Raw genomic sequence first — 16,803 nt, 5'->3', positions numbered from 1 at the left:
TTTTTTTTACATTTATAAAACCTTTTTTAATGTTATAATTTATAGGGTTATGAGGAATTAACCTTTTTCTATTGAATACCGACGAATTTTTTCAAACGCATATAATCTTTTGCTTTTCAACCCCCTTGGCACGCTGAGGGTTAAACAGAATGCCTTCAAAACGACTTGACAACCCTGTCACTTACCGTCAGCTGTTCGGACTCCGTTTTTGTTTACCATTTTAGTTTCGAGCGGCTGCTTTTATATAACATTTAGCAAATAACAGTGTTTACTGGCGAAATGGCGTTGTTCGAGATGAAGTGGCTGCGTCGCCTGGTACGGCGCCACACGAATCCCATTCCAGAGCATCGGGCGGAGATGTGGAAGCGGCGTTTGAGCATCGGATACGCCATCCTGGCCTGGCAGGCGTTCGGCCTGGTCTGCTACATGGTCTACACCGGCAGGAACGATTGGGCCAAGTTCTATGGCTACAAGACAGAGGAGGATCTGGCTCTGTCACCGGCCCAGCAATTCGCCAGGCACCTGAACGTCGAGGGAACGGGCAAAATCATCCGCTTGTCCGGCTTCAAGAAGGTGGAGGAAATTCCTTTCGACGCCAGCGAGGCGAAGCGAGTCAACGAGTAGCTGGAAGGCTGATTAGCTCATAGTTTAAGGTATTTTTTTTGAGAAAAGCTTTGTTACTTACCAATAAACTGTATGAATTACACATTTTTTTGTTTATTTGGGAATGTCTCCACCATTGGATGGGGCCACCTTTGGATGGGGATGGATTAATATGAACTATGTATTAGTTTAAACTCGTACCTGCCTTTAGGGTTCACCTCGTATCCATTTAGTAAACAAATAATTCCGGCAATTGTGTTTCCCGCGTATGTTTTGGTTTGGTATTAGTGGTGGCATGCCAAACAGGCCAGATGTTGTGCTATCGATAACAGTAAATCGATAAAATAGCAAGAGAGGCTCTTACAAAAGGTTTTCTTTAAATATTCTTTTTATTTTTTAAAAGATAAAGATGAAATAAATATATTTAATACACGCAGATACTTAAAAAAACAGTATACTATCTTTAAGGTGACTACAACCTTGTTATCGATAAATGCATCGAGCGATGACCATCACTAGGGCGACGCGACCGCGGCAAACACAAACAAAAAGCAGCGCGTCGCGGATGGTTCGGCCACGAAAGATAACAATATTTACGGGCAAACAACAACAAAAACAAACGTAATAACACTTGGCGGTGATAATAGCAAGCCTTCGGATCAAGTCCTTAGACCTTACGTCCTTCGCGTATCGGTGATTGCAGCCGAGATAGCTTTTGGCATCTCTTGTGTGACAATAAGAAAAAAAAAACAACAAATCGACAGCAGCAACAGCAGAGCCAGTTGCAGCCATAAAAAAAAAAAAACAGCATCCCAGTCTAGACCGAAGCAAACGCAGTTTTAATTGTAGCAAAAAACTTAAATGAATATTAATTGCCGAGGTCATCAGCGGTGCTCCTCCCCACCACCTACCTCCTCCTCCTCCTCCTCCTCATCCTCCTTTCTCTGCAATCTCTCTCCTCTCCTTGTTTCATGCGCGCTACTCTCTTCTAACTGCACTCTCCGCGCGTCTGTAAAATAACGGGACTGACGGCGGCGGCCCCAAAGCCCCAACAACAACAACAGCAACAACATCAAATGGCATTTGCAGTCGTCTAATTGGAATTTGTGCAAAAAGAAGACGAAGGAGGAGGAGGAGCAGAAGGAGAAGGAGGTGGTGGAGAAGAAATACCAAAGAGCCGCAAAATAATTGCTAATTAGTTGCATTTTTCCATTGTTGCAAGGCTTCGGCAACGAATTTCTAATTACTGTTGCAACTGCCACACACAAAAACAACTGCACTCGCAGCTGTTGCCTCTCTACTCTTGTTGTTGTTGTTGTTGTTGTTGCATTAGTTTATGATTCTGTTTTTGGATGCATTTTCTTACAATTTTTTGTTGTGTTTCTCTGTGTTTTTTTTTATAGAAAAGTGTGTGTGGCAGGCAGTAAAGGTCAAAGGTGCAAATGCCGCTCTAATACATAAATTACAAAAACAACTGCAACATCAATTTCCTCAAGGGACGCAAAAAAAAAAGGGTGAGTGAAAAAAAAAATACAAAAAAAAAAAGAAAAAGAAAAGTTGCTGCCTCTCGCTAGTTTCGAAAACTATTAAAAGCGCATTAATTATATAATTCGGGGAAGTGAAACTTCCACTTTCTGCTTCTAAGCCAGCAACAATAACACATCAATAACCCCAACAGACAAAAAAAAATGACTAAAAAAACAACAAAAACAACGGCAAAATGTGAACCATCCAACAAAGAAACTTACAACGCGGACCAGAAGTGAAAGAAGCAGAAGTCGCGCATAAATATTTATATTATATAGCAGCGATATATAGCGATAGCGATGGAGGAGCGATGGAGTTTAGAAAATAGAGTCAAGAGTGAAAATGAAACCGTTTTCTAAAAATAATTTATTGTCAACACTCGCAAGCATTTCTATTTAAAAAAAAAAGAATAAATAAATAAAGAAATAGAAAAAATAAAAGCGGCTTCTTTATAAAAAGCAGGAAAGTGTCCAAACATATGGCCGTCAGACTCCCCAAAAACATGTGTAATATTAAAAAACAGAATAAGAGATAGGGGGTATTAAGATACCCTAACTAGAGAGAGGTCTTTAAAAAAAGGTCATTGTATGGGGGAGGTTTTTAGAAGCCCCTTAAGAGTCCCTAAATATTCATAAAGAAACAAGAGCTAGGAGTTCTAGGGTATCTTGAAATACCCTTACTAGAGGGGTCTTAAAAACAAAACGTTATTATAATGGACAGTTTTTCTAATTTTTGGGAGGTTTCTTGGTCATTAGGTTGATCTTTAAAATATCTAAGAGTCCCCTAATATTTATAAAGAAACAGGAGTGGGAGATCTTGGAATACCTTCTCTAGAAAGAAGTCTTTAAAATAAAGGTCATTATAATAGGCAGTTTTTAGAAGTTTAGGGAGGTTTTTTTTAGTCTTTAGGTTGATCTTTAAACTAGATCTAAGCGTCCTTTAATGGTTATACAAATGAAAGCTAGGATATCTAAAGAATACCCCTGGAAAACCCTTAACAGGGAGCTATAAGATACCAGATACCAGGACCGTTATAATGAACTCTTTTAAGAACTTCAGGGAGCTATTCTTTAAACTGATCTTTAAATAAACTCTTAAATGAGAGCTAGGATATCTAAGAGATCTTGGAGAGCTATAGAACACAGATTAGTATAGTTTTTTTTTTAAAAGAAACTTTAGAAAGCTATATATTCCTTTATTATAGCTTCTATTTTTTCTATAGCTATTATTATATGTATCTTTGGAGTTGATCTATAAATTAGCCCTTGAAATACTTTAATAAGTATAGCTGGAATATTTTAGAGACCTTAAAAACCTCTTGACACCTTAATATTCAATAAAAATTATATAAGAGATCTTAAAAAGATCTCTATGTTCTCTAATATTCTCAAATAAAAAATAAAAGAATATATAAAAGTTCTTAAAAACCCTTACCAAGGAACTGTAGCAAACCAGATCATTATAATGATCTGATCTAGATCTATAAACTATACTCAAGAAAACTCCATTATATTTCAATAAACACCATCCTAAATCATACTCTAACAAAATACAACAAATCCAAGACCTTTCCATACCTTAAACTCCCTTTATTGCAAGGGTATGTACAAGAAAGACCATTATAATAGGGCCTTTTGAGATCATATCGTATGCAAATTAGGGTATGAGATGTCTCGGTTATCTGACTACCATTTCGCTTCTCCCGACGTATGTATGTATGTATGTATGAGTGTGTGGCTTAATTAATAGAGTTATTGCCGTCAGAGCCTAACCACAAGATAATATATAATTGCTCAACCGATTCGACTTTGATCATATCACACCATTTGGGATGATTCTTCTGCTACTACTGGCTTACAGGGTTACCAGGGTGCCAGGGTTAGTTCCCTGGATAGTCTTTTTTTATGGTTTCGATTATGTCATAGTTTAGAAACACCTGGCTGGCTGGCTGGGTGGCTGGCTGGCTGGCAGACAGGCCTTGAATTATTACGCACTCTTCTTCCCAGATCGTTAATGCACTTTTTTCCCACATCCACCGATATGCCCCGTCCGATAATATAATACCCACTAGGTGGCTATAGAGCGTAGCGCAGATTTCATTGGGGCGCCAAAGCGTAACATTCATAAAGAAACGAAAATTCACAGAGCCACCTGCCCACCGGCCCACCAGCCCCCCTCTCCCATCCCGGCCAGTCGCACTCTTCCAAGTGAATGGCCGGAGGGGGAAATGCCCTATCCCCCCATACCCCCCTCTTGACAGCTTCTGGTTATTTTATTTTTTTGAATTTCAGAAGGGAATGAATGGCCAAGTTTTTGAAGTTTTTTTTCAGGTGGGGCGGGTAATATGATCCAAAAAGGGGGTGGGGGTGGGGTGGGTGGTTTGTTATCAAAGGATATATACAGAGAAAGAAAAGGATCTAAACTCTAAAGGTTAAACTCCAAAGATATGGTATATAGTTTTGCTCAAGATCTCTAAAGCTTTAAGAGGCCTACTATTTCTCTCAGTGTTTCAGGGGAAGGGAGTGGGGGTTGGGCCAATGGAGGCGCCTTAACGATAAGCATAAGCTCTGGTCTGTTTTGGCCTGGCTTTTTGGTCATAGACCTTATCTATGAGCCCGAAGTACTCATGGCTTACAAAACAATAAAAATCATAAAAGAGAAACGTGGAGGAAAGAAGGAAAGTAGTGGAATGGAGTGTGCGTGGTGGAGGTAGGGGTGTGAAAGGGGGAGGGGGAGGGGGTGGCGGTATAGGCCAAAAGAAACGTGGAAGTGGCAGAAATGCAGAAAACCGCAAATGCCCCCCAACGGGGCGACGCGCTTTGCTGGCTTTTGCGGTTTCCTCGTCTTCAGATCGGTTTGGCGTCTTGGCCAGGTACTAGTAGCTCTTGTTGTTGTTGTTTTTGATAAGATGATGGAAGAAGAAGCTGCAGAAGAATCTGAAGCTGCTCAAGAAGAACATGAGAAGCTAGCCAGCTGAGACAACACTATGAAAAATAGGTAGCTTGAATTTATAAAGTTTATCGAAGAACTATTCTTTAAAAATATTAAAAAAAAAAACTAAAGCTTTTCTCTCAGTGGATCTATCTTTCCTACCTTGAGATCCCTAGGGGAAAGCTATCTTACGCCTCATGGCACCTATACTAGGATAATAGTTATAGTAATACACCCTAGTTTCTGAACTATAATTTAATACAACTTACTCCAAATAGGCTAGACCGCTAGACCCACTATCAGTCAGATGACCTGGAAAGAATTTTTCTTTAAAAAATGATAAATCACATTTTTCGAATCGCAGCTTACTTCACCTATTCCCATTTGAATTGAAAATTTGTTGGCGCGCTCTTAGTGTTGGACAACGCGCCACGCATGCGCCGTGGCCAAGCGCCCTCTGGCGCTCGGAGTTCGAGTTGGACGCGTTAAGGTATTTTTTGTTTTTTTCGGCCGTCGATCAGAATCAGAAATCAGCAGAAAACGCGCGTCGCATTGTTGTCTCTGCTCGTGTCGTGCACCTCGTTCGCAATATAATTCCCTTCGCTCTGTTTTTACTTTGTTTTTCACCTTTAAATGTATTTATTTGTGTTTTTTTTTTTAACCGCAAACTTGGTGAAACATTAAATGTTTGCCAAACAAACTAAAGAAACTCGGCTCGGTATGTGGCTCTGGTTCGTGCATGAGTGTGTGTGTGCAGCTCACATTTTTGTGTCAGTGTAGTGGTGTGGAGTTGGCTTTTTGTTTTGCTGGCGTATTCCGGTTTTTTGGATGAAGGCAAAGAGTTGTGCGAAAACCATAGAAAAATACAAAAAGAAATCCCTTTTACAGTTATCTGGTGCAAATAATTAAACGGGGGTTTCCGTTTATACATATGTCGTCCCCCTTTTGTCCCCCCCCCCTTTCAACTAGTTCTGGCTCTTTCGATCGTGAAGGGCGATCCCTTCTCTCTCTCTCCCACACATCCTGTTTTGATCTCGCTCTGGGGCTCAGCCCTCTCCCTTTTGCAGTGTTGCACAACTCCCGACTAAGGGCGCCATTCGAACTCGGAATCAAAAAAAAAAGCAAAAATTAACACTCGCCTGTTAGGTGAGCTGTGTCTTCGTCCCATTATCCAACTTATCGTTGTGCAAACAAGAAATTTCTTGAGCGAGGGGGGGCCGAGATAAAGCCAACGGCTCACCTGATAAAGCCCAAAAACCTAAAAAGTACCATGTCCATCAGCAATTAGGCTGAAAGTGTCCCTCAAATGTGAATTTAATGTGTGGCTGATGATGTCATGGCACAGTTTGCGTTTTAATTTAAGGCCCAGAGCAAAAAATAAACAAATTTGCGTGTCGAGCGTGGGCCGAGCTGTCAAAAAAGGCCAAAAAAGACGGCAAGAAATCAAAATCAGTCGAGGCCATAAATGGAAAATCAGCGAAAACTAAACGCCTAGACAGTGTTTGACAACACTGGCCAGGTCGCGTGTTGCAAGTGCAGCAGCGCTGCTGCGGTCAGCTGTCAATGTCATGTGTCGCCAACAGTGGCGTAGTCAAGGTTCTCTTACCAACCATTGGGGAGCTGCTCTGCTTGTTGGCGTGATCCCCTCCCCCTCTTGTGGTATGCCCCTGCCTCTGCTAGTTGCAGTTAGGCGCTGCCCTGCTCTCGATGTGACGCGTCGTGACATGAGTAATCCGGCATATGACAATGAGAAACTGGGAAAGAACACATGAACAAACAGGCACGCACACTGCAACGGGGCCCTTGTTGGGTTGAAAGTGGGAGGAGAGCAGGGTCCTCGCTAGTAGTAGTTGCTCTCTTACTCACAGGCCTATAAACATACAGCAAAGGTCACTTGAATAGGTCTTTGTCTTTAATAAAATAAATAAAAGTTAAGCTTGTTTATGATCAGATATCTGTTATCATTAGCTGGTACTTGGAATTATAGTTTACTTTTAGAAGGGCCCTGCTCCTATTTCGTTTACCTTCATTGTTTACCTGCCTTGTGGCGTACGTGTGACATGCTCGGGGACTTAACTGTCCGGCACCTCATCACTCCGTCTCCGGGTAGGTTCTCTGAATTTCAATTCCCCCATTTCCAGGGATAGCCTTGGGGCTAGGGGGAAGGAGGGAGAGGGTTTATTAATTGGAGGAGCGAGTGCGACATCTGAGATTGTGTTTGTGTTAGTGTGTGTTTGTTTTGGTTCTTTCACTCTCCCACTCTCTCTCTGGCTTTGCTCTCACCGCTCTCTCTCTCCCTTTTTGGCGACAACAATGCCAGGCGATTGTTTGGGGGGGCTGCACAAACGGGTTATATTGTTGTGGCAAGTCACCAGTTGCATGCAACATTAGCATCTGTGCTGTGCTGGGCTCTCCAGCTTTCCTCCAACCATCCATCCATTCATTCATTCATTCCGGCAGCAGCGGTCGTCTTGCATTACAAATTCCTATTTCGCACAAAAATTTCACTTTTTTTTCTTCGGCGGCGGCTGCTGCCACTTATTTGTTGAAACTTGAAGAAAGCAGAGCGAATTGAATTGATAAACCAGACGAAGCATTTGTGATAACAGACGCGTCCAACAAACATGTACAAATAGCTAACGTAGATACGCGATAAACGAGAAAACAAAAAGAAATACAAAAACATAAAAAAAATAAAACGATAAACACTGAGAGAAAAGTTGATGGTTCACATTCGGCCGGAAGAGAGGTAGCTCCAGCAAGATGATCAAACTGAAATCCTTGTTCCGCAGAGGACAGGGCACCTCCAGCTCCAACTCCTCCAACTCGTCGCACAAACAGCAGCAGCAGCACTCCAACAACAATCGCCAAAAGTCACAGTCCAGCACCTCCCTGAACACGGCCCATGAGCAGCAGCAGCAGCAGCAGCAACCCAATCACGGAGCAGCCACAACCAAGTTCTATTCCCAGGAGGCGGCCAGCTGCGAGAGGGGCGTGGATGTTGGCGATGAGGAGGCACTAAGGCTGACGAATCAACAGCAGCAACAGAGGCGACAACAGCAGCAGCAGCAACAGTTGCAGCCACAGCCAGTGCAGCAAAGCCAAACCTTACCCACAAAGAAATCCAAACTTAAAGGACAGAAGCAACCGAAACAATTGCCAACCAGCAATGCTACAGAGCAGCAGCAGCCGCAACAACAACAACCACCTCTGATGACTTCCCTGGCAGCCGCGCCACCTGTCCAGCCCGCCACTGGCAACAGCAACTCATCCAACAACAATAACAACGCATTGGCCGCCCTCCAAGATGGTGGCGCTGCTGCCGCCGCTGCAGCAGATTTCTATCAGCAACTAGCAGCAGCAGCCACCGCCTCCGCCTCAGCCTCAGCCACATCCTCCTCCGGAGGCAGTAGCCAGAATACGGATAGTCATAGTCCGGCGAATGCATTTCCGGCAGCAGCTGCCGCCGTTGCCGTAGCCGCCGTGGCAGCCAGTAGCTTTCAACAGCAACAGCAGCAACAACAACAGAAACAACTAATCAACAGCGAACAGCAACAACAGCAACTCTTAGAGGTGACTATTAGATAGTGTTACTATATTTAGTATATATATTAAGATCGATTGGCATTTGCAGGCTAACAACAAAATGCAGGAGCTGCACAAGCAGCTGGAGAGACTGGGAAGCGAGCACCTGCAGCTGGAGACACGCATCACGGAGCTGCTGCCATACCAAAGCGAGGTGGCCAGGCTGAAGGGCGATCTGGTTAAGATGCAGGTGCGCAGCAACAGGGTTAGGAAGGGGGGGGGCTAGAAACCACAAATAGCTGATGTGTTGTCACGGCTGATTGCTGCTGACTGATGTGATGGCCACCCCTGGCCGGCATTCCTACAGACCTACAGATCTTGGCTTTAAAGTAGTTTTAGTTTAGATATCCTTAAGAATAAGTAAGGCTCTCTAAAGAGAGTCCTTTTAGATCCTAGTACCTCTTAGTACTTGGACTACAGGGTACTCCCTGTCTGGATAACCATCCAAGTTGCGGGGGCGTTGCGCTTCGCTAGACTAGACCGACACGAACCGAAAACAAAACCATTGACATTCAATACCAAGTATAGGCGATGGGCTCGGGCTCGGGCTCGGGCTCCTTTAATTGACTAGAAATTGCTGGCTTTTGCGTCGTTAGGAACGGCTACTGATCAGTCTCTACTGTCTGTATTTCAGAGTCTACAGGAGAAGACCCAAATGGAGATCGGCAACCTGAAATACGAGAACGAATCTCTGCGCAATCGGCTGCGGGACGTTGTGAACTCGCCGCTGTCGGACGCGGAGAAGCACCAGATCATCCAAGACTCGCAGCGTTTGCACAGCTCGGCCCCAGCCTCAATAGCCCTGCCAAGTGTGAGTAGCCCATCTCTACCACTAACAGAATCCCCAATAATCACCAGCCTTTTGCAGACAAACGATGCCCAGGATGGTACTCCTTGCCTCACACCCGACTGGGATAAACAGTCGTCCTCCAGCGAGATCTCTGTAGCCTGCCTGCAGGACAAAATCATCCAGATGGAGGAGACGCACTACTCGACCAACGAGGAGCTGCAAGCCACGCTCCAGGAACTGGCCGATCTGCAGACCCAGCTGACGGACACCCAGACGGAGAACGAACGCCTGACCGAGGAGAAGGATGTGCTGTTCCAGTCCCTCTGCCGGCAGACCGAGAAGCTGAACGAGTCGCGCACTCAGATCAGTACGCTCCAGGAGCTGCTGCTGCGCGATACCAAGCAGGCGGCCACGGAGGTTAGTGCCTCGGAGCGGGAGCAGAAGCTGCTGGATCTGATCAAGACGTCGCAGGAGGAGCGCGAGGCCGTTCTGCTTAAGCAGGAGGAGATGGGCGCCGAGCTGGCGGAGCTCCGGCAGGCCAGGGAAGCTGGCCAGCAGGAGCAGCAGCGACAGCGCGAGAGGATCGCCCTGCTGGACTCCCAGCTGGACGCGGCCAATGCCGAGCGGAGGCAGGGCGAGGCCCAGTTCTCGCAGGCCAAGGACGAGATCTCGCAGAGGGCCATCGAGATCAGCCGGCTCAGCACTCTGCTGGAGAATGCCCGCTCCAAGATCGAGGAGCTGGAGGCCGACCTGTCGCGCGGCGACAAGACGGACCTGAGCGACGTCCTGGATGCGGCGCGCAAGGAGAAGGATGCCCTCGAGGAGCGAGTGGCCGAGCTGCAGGATCAGTGCTCGCGCAGCCAGGCCGAGCTGCGGCGTCTGAAGGAGCAGCTCTCCGGCGTCACCGAGGAGTGCAAGGTGGCCAAGAACAATGCCAAGTGCGCCGTCTCGCATCTTGAATACCGGCTGGAGCAGCTGCAGCGGGAGAAGGACAAGCTGGCCGGCGAGTGGCAGGTCCTGGAGGAGCGGGTGGCCGAACTGCAGGTGCAGTGCAAGTGCCACCAGGAGGACAAGGCCCAGCTGCAGTCACTGCTGGGAGAGACTCAGCGGCATCTCGGCGATGCCCAGGTGGCGTTGGGCGAAACGGAACGTCGCCTGGAGCAGGAGATCCAGCTGCGCCGCAAGGACGCCGAGGAGTGGCAACAGTTCCAGGCCGATCTCCTGATGACGGTGCGCGTGGCCAATGACTTCAAGACTGAGGCGCTCAGCGCCCGGGAGCAGCTGGTGCTCGACAACAAGACCCAGAAGGAGAAGATCCATCTCCTGGAGCAGCAGCTCGACAAGCTAACCAAGCAGCGTAGGTTATTCCCAGGGATTTGGATAATATTTTGAAACTATCATGGCTTCCTTTCTTTCAATTGCAGAACTGCAACCGTCCGAGACGCCGCAGTCGGTGCTGTCCACGGTCCAGCGGGAGATGGAGATGGCCACCAGGAGGAACAAGATGAACTTTAGTCGCCAGGACTCCCGGCTATCCGTGAAGACCCTCATCGAGAGCATTGAGAACAACAAAACGGTAAGGGATTGGAGGGCATGCTCCGAGCCACACTCTTTTAATCCTGGAATCTTAATCCTATACAGCAGGCCAAAGCGGATGAGGCAGAGTCTCACTACAGTTCCACGTCCAGCTTGAACAGCGGCACACCGGAACTGGGACACACACCCATCATTCTGCCTCCGTCCAGTGACTGGCACGAGAGCGTAAGTATTGGAATAGATTCCCCATGGTATCCTTAATAATGTCCTTTTTCGGAATCCATCTTTAGCTTCGCCTGCCTGTGCTGCAGAGCAGCAATCTGCACGTGAACGTGGGCAGTCCGGCGTTAGCCAGCAGCTCGGGAGGATCAGCTAGTAGCACTACCAAAGCCACATTGCCGCTGCGGGAACAGCAGTCGGCATCGTCAGCGCCGCACCAGCTGCAGCAGCAGACATCCCAGCAGAGCCAGAGTTCGCTCCAGACTCTGTCGCAGCCCTCCACACCGGCCACGCCCAGCAGTGCCGGCAGCAGCAGCAGCAGTGGCCTGCCCTTTGGCAATGTCTCAAAGTCCTTTATCGGCGGTAGGGATAAGGATATATTCCCAAACCATAGCCAGGATTAATATATATACTCTTTCCTTTTGGGCAGGTGAACGCAAGGATCCGTTGAATATGCTGGCCAAGAACGGCGGCTCGAAGCGCAACGCCCTGCTGAAGTGGTGCCAGAACAAGACCGTGGGCTATCGCAACATCGACATCACCAACTTCAGCTCCTCGTGGAACGATGGCCTGGCCTTCTGTGCCATTCTGCACTCGTATCTGCCCGATCGCATACCCTACGATCAGCTGAGTCCAGCCAACAAGAGGCGCAACTTTTCGTTGGCCTTTGCCGCCGCCGAATCCGTGGGCATTGGAACGACTTTGGTGGGTTCTTGGATCTCCGGGCCAATCCTATCCAGAATACTGACTCTTATCTGCCATTACAGAATATCAACGACATGTGCCAGATCGAAAGACCCGACTGGATGCAGGTCATGTCCTATGTGACGGCAATCTACAAGTACTTTGAGACCTAGATGATAATGGACATATGGATATGGATACAATACTGCCCACTGGTCCGGTCCAGCGGGTGGTCCAGCTTTTGTGTATATTGATGATTTTCCAGCCTGGACTGCAAGCGAATCTATTTTTTTTTTAAATCTTAACAGACTCCCCTCCTTTTAGTGCGTACGATGCGAGTTTTTTTTTTTTTTTGTTAAACCCCCATCCACTGATCCTCAAGTGTGTCCTACGTCCATGTTCTTGCCCGAGTGCAGTGGAGGAATCCGAAGCATTTTGTTTGTTTTTCCGGACGATCGATTTACCTATTAACTATCTCTAATAATTAAGTTTATTGTAAACGGAGCTGCTGGTGACCAGATGACCAGGTGGCCAGGTGGGAGACGAATCATCATCACAGTTTTCGGCTCGACTGCACTCGGGCGATGTAGCTTCTAGTTCTCTAGGGAGTTATGAGGAGAGTTTATTTTAAAATGACCACAGAGATATGATGATGATATGAAGCCTAACTATAGTGTTAATAACAGGAGATGGCCCGGACTAGCTTTAGCATATATACTATTAATTATTTATTCCAACTACAAAACAGATCACTATAAACTATAAAAACTATACAACTTTAAACTATAAATTGTATTTTTCTCAACGATTCATTCTACATACGATCCTACCATAAAAAACAAAATACAAAAAATGAAAATATTAAATCATTATTGGTGTTTCTTTTTTTTAATACCTCGGTTTAACTAGGCCTTCGGGGGGATTACCAAAGGGCGGGGGCGGGAGGAGGCTTTAAATTAAAAATTCTTTGGAAACTTTGTAATCAGACGCTCCTGAGCCGCTGCTTATTAAAATGGATCAATCTTCCCAAGCTCAGTGGCAACAAGGAAGTTAAGCCCAGCGGATGGAAAGGATATGCCATGAATGGTGATGGTGGTGGCTAGTGGGTGGTTGGGTGGTGGGTTGGGAAAACTCTCAAAATGGCGCTTCTTGAGCGTTGAAATTTCCCTCGAGTGGAGGTTGGAAAATTTCCCAAGGAGCTGAAAAGAGATGGCCAGCTTTCTTCTCTGTTGTTGTTGCGGTGGGCGGGATTCCGGACGTGGTTGGTTGAGATTTCAGTGGATGGTCGGATGTTGTTGCTGGGTGGTATGTGGGTGTGGCATGTGGCCAACTCAGCGGCGGAGCATTTAATTAAGTGCCCACGCCACGGGGGTGTTGAAAAGAAAAAAAAATAAATAAAAAATGGAAATTGCGTGGAAAACAGCATGCGATTTTTTTTTTAAGTTCCTTGTTTTTTTTTTTAATTTAAAACAAGCCGATGATTGATGTACTCGAGGCTAATGAGGAGAGGCATCCAAAGCCACGGGAGGATAAGGAAAATGATGCAGACATGTCCGGGCATTTAATAAGGATGCCCAGCTTTAGTTTACCAACCAAACTATATCTCCTCTAGAATTAATTTTAAAAGTGACTTGGCCTGAAATTATCCCCAAAAAAATATAAGCCTTTTTGGGACACTCCTGTTAACTCCTTCTCCAGTGCGTGCTGGTCACCGGGTCCGTTTCTTTAAGCCAAAGTCACGTAGTACCCGTAGGATATACTAAACTATATCACCCCCCAAGACCCCTCGGCCTTTCAGGACAAACGAAAAGTGCGGCTGTCAATTAGTCGGCTCCTTGTCCTCCTCGCCAGCCACTTCGTCCTCCGGCTCTCCTTAATGTCCGGCACATGTCGAAAATGAAATTAAACGCTGACGCATCATTTGCTGACCATCAGAGACTCACAAAAAAAAAACCAAATAAAATAAAAGGGAGGTGGCTGGGTGAGGGGGCCGGACGAATAAAGGAAAATGCTTAGTCATAAATCAAGAAATCGGCAAAAATAAATTTCAATGCGGCCAACATTTTAATATACAAAATAGTCGGACTTGACCAGGCCAAAGGAGAGAGCTTAAAGGCTGCACTGAAAGAAAATAATGGTTTATACTGGAAGCTTGAAGAATCTTAAGGTTAATTGGGAAATATTAAGGTACTACTATTAGGTTAGTATGGTAGTTAGGTAAGGATGGTATTGGGGAATATACTTTCTTTATAAGAAATTCTACCTATATGATATCTTAAAAAAAAATATTAATAAAAACAAATATTAATAAATATTAATCTCTATAATCTATATTAATATTAATATAGTAATATTCAATATTATCTATTTCTAGAGTTAGAGTTAAAACATCTATAGCATCTGGTTCATTTTAAGGGTATTTATAAGAAACTAGAATTGTTTTACAATATATAGACAATTCTTTATAAGACCTGAGTCCCACAGGATAAAAAAATCAGGATAAGCCATTATTATAGAGTTTTTATAACTATAACTAACTTTTAGATTCCAAAGGTTAGCATTTAAATAGGTTATTTTTTAGGAAAGGACTAGTAAAGTAGAGGGTACTATAATAGTATTTTTAAGAAAATCGTTATAAGAAATACTACCCATGTATAATCTTAAAAAAACTCTGAATGAAGCCATATTTTAATAGTCTTTTAATAAATAAACCTATACATTTCAGCATTCAAACACTTGGTATTTATTTAAAAAAGGTTCGAAATAGGGTTTTTTTTTAAACAAATATTTTTCCAAAAAGAAACTTTAATAAAAGACCATGAAAAATATTAAAAGTTAAAGATTAAAGAACTAAACCTTTAAGAAACCAGTAAAATTTATACCAAATAGAGTAATATTTTAACTTCTAAAAATCTAAAAGTTCTAATTTAATATTTTAATACCTTTCATAGATTTCTTCGCAGTGCATTTATTCACTCACTCATCCGGTCATTCATTCGGTGGCGTTGCAACTATAAAAATATTATCTATAGTTTCCACTTAAATGCACAGCGGCACTTACCGGACGCCGCTCGTCCTTTCTGCCCTCCTGCCCACCCCCTCGCCCATTACCACTACCACTACCAGTACTACTACTACACACACACACATGGATAAATCATAATGGTTAATGTGCACTCATAAATGGATAAGCCAGGCGGTATAGTGGGTGCATATGCTCCTTGGCGAGAAACAGAAGTCCGACCCACACGTGATGGTGGAATATGAATCCGATTATGAGTGCTGCGAAGTGCCCAGGGCGGAGTGGGTGGGCCAGGATCTGCTCCGGCCAGATTTATGAACGGATAGTGTCCTGGGTGGACATTGCTCATTCGGGTCAGGTCGTGTCAGCCGGGTGGCGGGGAATCGCTTTGTGTGCGTGTCATTTATGGGTCATTTGCCAGAGTTTCACAATGGAAACAAAGGACACCCAACCTGAACGGACAACAAGTGAGACTGGGGCAGCAAGGACGAAAAAAAGGGGAATCAGAATGGGTTCAGAAAATATCATCAGAAAATATTGAAAAAAATCAAACATATATTTTATTCTCAGGTTTTGATGCAGATTTGTGGGGAATCGATCCACAAATCGATCAAGGTATTCCGTTTAGGAATCGGAAAAGAATTGGCAAAGATATACCCTTGACAAGAGACCGACATGGAAATCCAGCATTTTCATAGGGGTACCATCAGAAAATTTTGAAAAAAATCGAAAAAATATTTTATTCTCAGGTTTTGATGTAGATTTGCGGGGAATCGACCCACAAATCGATCAAAGTATTCCGTTTAGGAATCGGATAAGAATTGGCAAAGATATACCCTTGACAAGGGACCGACATGGAAATCCAGCATTTTCATAGGGGTACCATCAGAAAATTTTGAAAAAAATCGAAAAAATATTTTACTCCTAGGTTTTGATGCAGATTTGCGGGGAATCGACCCACAAATCGATCAAGGTATTCCGTTTAGGAATCGGACAAGAATTGGCAAAGATATACCCTTGACAAGGGACCGACATGGAAATCCAGCATTTTCCTAGGGGTACCATCAGAAAATTTTGAAAAAAATCGAAAAAATATTTTACTCCTAGGTTTTGATGCAGATTTGTGGGGAATCGACCCACAAATCGATCAAGGTATTCCGTTTAGGAATCGGACAAGAATTGGCAAAGATATACCCTTGACAAGGGACCGACATGGAAATCCAGTATTTTCATAGGGGTACCATCAGAAAATTTTGAAAAAAATCGAAAAAATATTTTACTCCTAGGTTTTGATGCAGATTTGCGGGGAATCGACCCACAAATCGATCAAGGTATTCCGTTTAGGAATCGGATAAGAATTGGCAAAGATATACCCATGACAAGAGACCGACATGGAAATCCAGCATTTTCCTAGGGGTACCATCAGAAAATTTTGAAAAAAATCGAAAAAATATTTTACTCCTAGGTTTTGATGCAGATTTGTGGGGAATCGACCCACAAATCGATCAAGGTATTCCGTTTAGGAATCGGATAAGAATTGGCAAAGATATACCCATGACAAGAGACCGACATGGAAATCCAGCATTTTCCTAGGGGTACCATCAGAAAATTTTGAAAAAAATCGAAAAAATATTTTACTCCTAGGATTTGATGCAGATTTGTGGGGAATCGACCCACAAATCGATCAAGGTATTCCGTTTAGGAATCGGATAAGAATTGGCAAAGATATACCCATGACAAGAGACCGACATGGAAATCCAGCATTTTCCTAGGGGTACCATCAGAAAATTTTGAAAAAAATCGAAAAAATATTTTACTCCTAGGTTTTGATGCAGATTTGCGGGGAATCGACCCACAAATCGATCAAGGTATTCCGTTTAGGAATCGGACAAGAATTGGCAAAGAT

At 44.4% G+C, this 16,803-nt stretch overlaps 2 protein-coding genes and 1 long non-coding RNA gene across 6 annotated transcripts; all 3 read left to right on the top strand.

The window, feature by feature from the left end:
- Window positions 1-163: 163 nt before the first annotated feature.
- LOC108133990 (uncharacterized) lies at window positions 164-706 on the top strand. The gene has a single exon (XM_017254132.3). It carries the CDS (start codon window positions 280-282, stop codon window positions 622-624), a length of 345 nt encoding a protein of 114 aa, XP_017109621.1. The 5' UTR covers window positions 164-279; the 3' UTR covers window positions 625-706.
- A 417-nt stretch (window positions 707-1,123) lies between these two features.
- LOC138925704 (uncharacterized) lies at window positions 1,124-2,675 on the top strand. The gene is made up of 3 exons (XR_011441901.1): window positions 1,124-1,224; window positions 2,007-2,117; window positions 2,282-2,675. It is a non-coding gene; the product is annotated as an uncharacterized lncRNA (long non-coding RNA).
- A 2,906-nt stretch (window positions 2,676-5,581) lies between these two features.
- On the top strand, window positions 5,582-12,741 carry spdi (split discs). Of its 4 annotated transcripts, XM_017254126.3 has the most exons (10): window positions 5,582-5,779; window positions 7,620-8,634; window positions 8,696-8,836; window positions 9,281-9,457; window positions 9,515-10,793; window positions 10,861-11,012; window positions 11,078-11,197; window positions 11,263-11,554; window positions 11,622-11,896; window positions 11,959-12,741. In XM_017254126.3, exons 2-10 carry the CDS (start codon window positions 7,825-7,827, stop codon window positions 12,046-12,048), a joined length of 3,336 nt encoding a protein of 1,111 aa, XP_017109615.2. In that variant the 5' UTR covers window positions 5,582-5,779; window positions 7,620-7,824; the 3' UTR covers window positions 12,049-12,741. The 4 variants fall into 4 exon arrangements, with proteins under 4 accessions (XP_017109615.2, XP_017109616.2, XP_070132848.1 ...); XM_017254127.3 differs by lacking the exon at window positions 5,582-5,779 and having other exon boundaries at window positions 7,008-8,634; window positions 11,081-11,197; XM_070276736.1 differs by lacking the exon at window positions 5,582-5,779 and having other exon boundaries at window positions 7,009-8,634.
- Window positions 12,742-16,803: the final 4,062 nt, after the last annotated feature.

Source organism: Drosophila bipectinata, chromosome XL (assembly GCF_030179905.1).
Source record: "Drosophila bipectinata strain 14024-0381.07 chromosome XL, DbipHiC1v2, whole genome shotgun sequence".
Lineage (NCBI taxonomy): Eukaryota > Metazoa > Arthropoda > Insecta > Diptera > Drosophilidae > Drosophila > Drosophila bipectinata.
Note: the sequence above shows the minus strand (reverse complement) of the source record. Positions and strands in the feature narration are given on the sequence as shown.